Genomic DNA, 3,770 nt, shown 5'->3' on the forward strand with positions numbered 1-3,770 from the left:
ACAGGGCTCTGTTTTAGGGTACAGGGCTCTGTTTTGGGGTACAGGGCTCTGTTTTGGGGTACAGGGCTCTGTTACCTCACACAGATTTATTTTTTTGGAGCTCCCTCTGAGGGAATTGGCTCACTCCCCATTTCCCTGCTGTTTAAAAGCAGGTCAGACCTAGCTGACTGTGCTGTAGATAAATGTTGTACAAATTCAAGTGAAGACAAACCCAAAAAGGAGGATGGTTGTGAGGGCTGAGAGGTCTGGGTGCCTCTGTGTGTCCCCCAGGTGCTGTCAGCAGCCGCTGCCGCCGGCGTCTCTGTGGCTTTTGGAGCTCCCATTGGAGGAGTGCTCTTCAGCCTGGAGGAGGTAACCTTGGGAAGCTGCTTTAGTGCACACCTCACCCTGTGGGGTAGGAACACAGCCTGTGGGGAAATCCCTCCTGATTTCAGTCCAGCCTGACCCTCCCCTGGCACAGCTTGAGGCCTCTTCCCTTCTCCACTCCCCTGCCAGCTGTGTCCCAGGGTAGCTGGGAACAAACTTCTCCGGGTTATCAATCCTCTTTTCTCCCCAAGGACCACCTAATCCTTAATCTCTTGATCTGGATGAGAAAGGATTATTGCTCTTTAGCTCAGGGGAGAGTACCAGGATGGATTTCAGAGGGAGGCGGGGATGGATTTGCTCAGCTGAGCAATAGTGGGTGGCGGTGATGCTGTTTGGTACTTTGGACCTCGCAGAGCCACAGAATTCCCTGAATTCAGCTCGTGGCTGATGTGTAACAGGTTTTATTACCCAAGTGAGTCGCTCCAGGGATCACAGAGAGCACATGCACGTGCTGCAGGCCAGGGCCCATCGCACTCACTGAGGTCCCCATTGAACCGGAGCTCCGGAGCAAGCCTGGGGCGCTTGGCTGGAGAGCAGGGAATGAATGAGGCAGCGCCGATGGATCTCTGTGCTGCCTTTATATGGATGCTAAATTCTGAACCACACTGCCTGTACAGATTACAGGCCGCACAGCTTCTCAGGCTGGCCCTGAGAAAGTAGTCTGGGAAAGACATGAGAAAGAATTAAAACAATCCTAAGGGACACAAAACAGCCTTGCAGGTGTTGTTTTCTGTTCCTTGTTTTCCTTGCAAGAGAAAGTCAGGGGGGTGTGGTGAACCCCACTAACCAATGATGGTAATGTAGCAGTTTACTAACCAATAAGAGTTTCCTTTCTGTACTTTCCACGTATCTGTCTATAAAGCAGGCCTGCAAGCAATAAACTAAAAGATCCTCTTGTTCTGACTCCCTGAGAGTCTGTGTCGTTCTTTATGGCCGTTCCCAATTAGAACGACACCTTTACTCCCTGCAGTGGGGCCGTGCTGAGTGTTCAAGTGGCCAAATGTGCTTTGCTCTGCCCTTCAGGTCAGTTACTACTTCCCTCTGAAGACGCTCTGGCGCTCCTTCTTCGCCGCGCTGGTCGCCGCCTTCACCCTGCGCTCCATCAACCCCTTCGGCAACAGCCGCCTGGTGCTGTTCTACGTGGAGTTCCACATGCCGTGGCACCTGCTGGAGCTGGTGCCCTTCATCCTGCTGGGGATATTCGGGGGGCTCTGGGGAGCCTTCTTCATCCGCAGCAACATCGCCTGGTGCAGGCGGCGCAAGACGACGCGGCTGGGCAGGTACCCGGTGCTGGAGGTGCTGGTGGTGACGGCCATCACGGCCGTGCTGGCCTTCCCCAACGAGTACACCAGGATGAGCACCAGCGAGCTCATCTCGGAGCTCTTCAACGACTGCGGCATCTTGGACTCGTCCAAGCTCTGCGAGTACGTCAATGACTTCAACAGCACCAAGGGCGACGATCTGCCCGACCGCGCCGCCGGCCCCGGCGTCTACACCGCCATGTGGCAGCTGGCCCTGGCCCTCATCATGAAGGTCTTCATCACCATCTTCACCTTTGGCATGAAGGTGAGGGCTGCCTGGAGAGGAGGTTGTGTTCTTCCCACGCTCTTCAGGACACGTAGAGTTTTGTTTCCTCCCTGACCAGGTGTGTGTCCCCCCAAGCTCTGTCAGAAGGGGACAGACTGCTGTTGTTTGTCCTGCTGCCTCACCTGAGGGCAGTAAAAACCTTCCAGCCCGAGGGTGGGCACCAGTGCAGTCACAAAACCGGTGCCTCAGAGCTCCACATCCCATTTTCCAGACACAGAATGCTCCTAAATTGTCCTGCCTCGAGCTTTCTTGATAAATAACGCAATTTAGGTGAGAGAGCTAATTGCAAAGCAATCAGTGTCATAATTTGTTAGCGCACAATTGGAGCTGTTCCTTGCTCAGAGGCTTTGGAAGTTGTTTGGTGCAGCCTGTGGAGCTGCAGTTGCCAGGTGTGAGCTCTCCTGCAGTGGATGGAGCTGATGGACGGTTTCCATGTCCCTGCTCAGCGCAGGGGACCTGGCCCAGATGATTTTCAGGCGTCCCTTGCAGCTGAGCTCCGGCAGAGGCTCTGCCCCGCTGTGCTTTGAGGTTGTCGGGGCACTGCTGCTCACCACCCCTGTTCCCACAGGTGCCCTCGGGGCTCTTCATCCCCAGCATGGCCGTGGGGGCCATCGTGGGCCGGCTGCTGGGGGTGGCCGTGGAGCAGTTGGCCTTTTACCACCATGACTGGGCCATCTTCAGCGGCTGGTGCAGCCAGGGGGCCGACTGCATCACCCCTGGCCTCTACGCCATGGTGGGCGCCGCCGCCTGTCTGGGTAAGCGGGGCTGGGTTGGGCAGTGCTGGGTGAACAGCTCCATCCCTCATCTCACCGATCTTCCCCAGCCTTAATCATTGAGCCACTGAATGCTCTGGGCCAGGAGGGGACCTTGAAGGTGATCTCATTTCAGTGTAGTGGTTCTGTGGCTGAGGAGCTGCGGTTGTGGCTGTGTCACCTCAGGAACACCAGGAACCGCTGCAGTCGGGTGTTCCGTGTGTTCCTCATCTCCTGGTGGTGCTTCTGCCATCTCCAGCCTGCTGCTGGGCCTGGCAGCTGCGCTGGGGAGCTCCTGAGGCTGCCCAGGGACTTCAATTTCCCCGGGGGCTTTTAATTCCTTTTTTACTTCCTGTTCTGGCCTTGAATCTTGTGATGCAATTCTGCTTTTGAGTGCTCTGTTTTTTGCTAACACTTCTTCCTCTTGGCTGAGCTGGAGAGTCTGGTGCATGTGACTGAACTTCACTTTCACAATTCCCAATTCCCTCATCCGTGGAACCTGTTTAGCTCCTGAGGGAATATTTTATCATGAAAAATAATCTAAAAACATGCCACCAAACCCCATCTTTTGCCTTTTTAGAGGGGTGCTCCTTTTGTGAGCAACCCAGTGCAGGGGAAGGCGTCCTTGCCCGTGACAGGGGTTGGAATGAGATTGACTTGAAGGTTCCCTCAAGCCCAGGCCCTGCTGGGGCTGTTTGTGTGGAACTGATGGAAGATAAAGAGGCTTTGCCTTCACTGATGGTTCTGTTTGGTGCTGGGCAGCGCCGCGGGGTCCGTGCCCCTCGGGGAATGGGGGCTGGAGCAGAACTCCTGTCAAAGATCTGGGAGCAGCTTCGGGACTTCAATCCCAGAGGCAGAATTAAAACAGGCCGGGACAGCACCTCACCTCGAGCTCCGTGCCAGGCCCAGTGCCGTGCTGGGGACAGAGCTTCTGGTGCCGGGGTTTGGTCTGGCTGTGCCGGTGTTTGGTGCCGGGGTTTGGTGCCAGTGTTCAGTGCCAGTGTTCAGCACAGCCGTGCCGGTGTTTGGTGCCGGGGTTTGGTGCCGGGGTTTGGTGCCAGTGTT

General features: G+C 55.8%; 1 protein-coding gene across 5 annotated transcripts in view; it reads left to right on the forward strand.

Annotated features, from left to right (window-relative positions):
* LOC107203831 (H(+)/Cl(-) exchange transporter 5) overlaps positions 1–3,770 on the forward strand; it is a 28,165-nt gene that overhangs the window by 21,237 nt on the left and 3,158 nt on the right. For 4 of the 5 annotated variants that reach the window (XM_015626288.1, XM_015626286.3, XM_015626287.3 and 1 more), the window contains 3 exons: positions 271–351; positions 1,390–1,932; positions 2,522–2,708. In XM_015626288.1, the coding sequence (XP_015481774.1) occupies positions 271–351; positions 1,390–1,932; positions 2,522–2,708 (811 nt within the window). The remainder of the gene's footprint in view (positions 1–270; positions 352–1,389; positions 1,933–2,521; positions 2,709–3,770) is intronic. The other variant, XM_033514112.1, reaches the window with a different exon arrangement.

This window comes from Parus major, chromosome 4A (genome assembly GCF_001522545.3).
Source record: "Parus major isolate Abel chromosome 4A, Parus_major1.1, whole genome shotgun sequence".
Lineage (NCBI taxonomy): Eukaryota > Metazoa > Chordata > Aves > Passeriformes > Paridae > Parus > Parus major.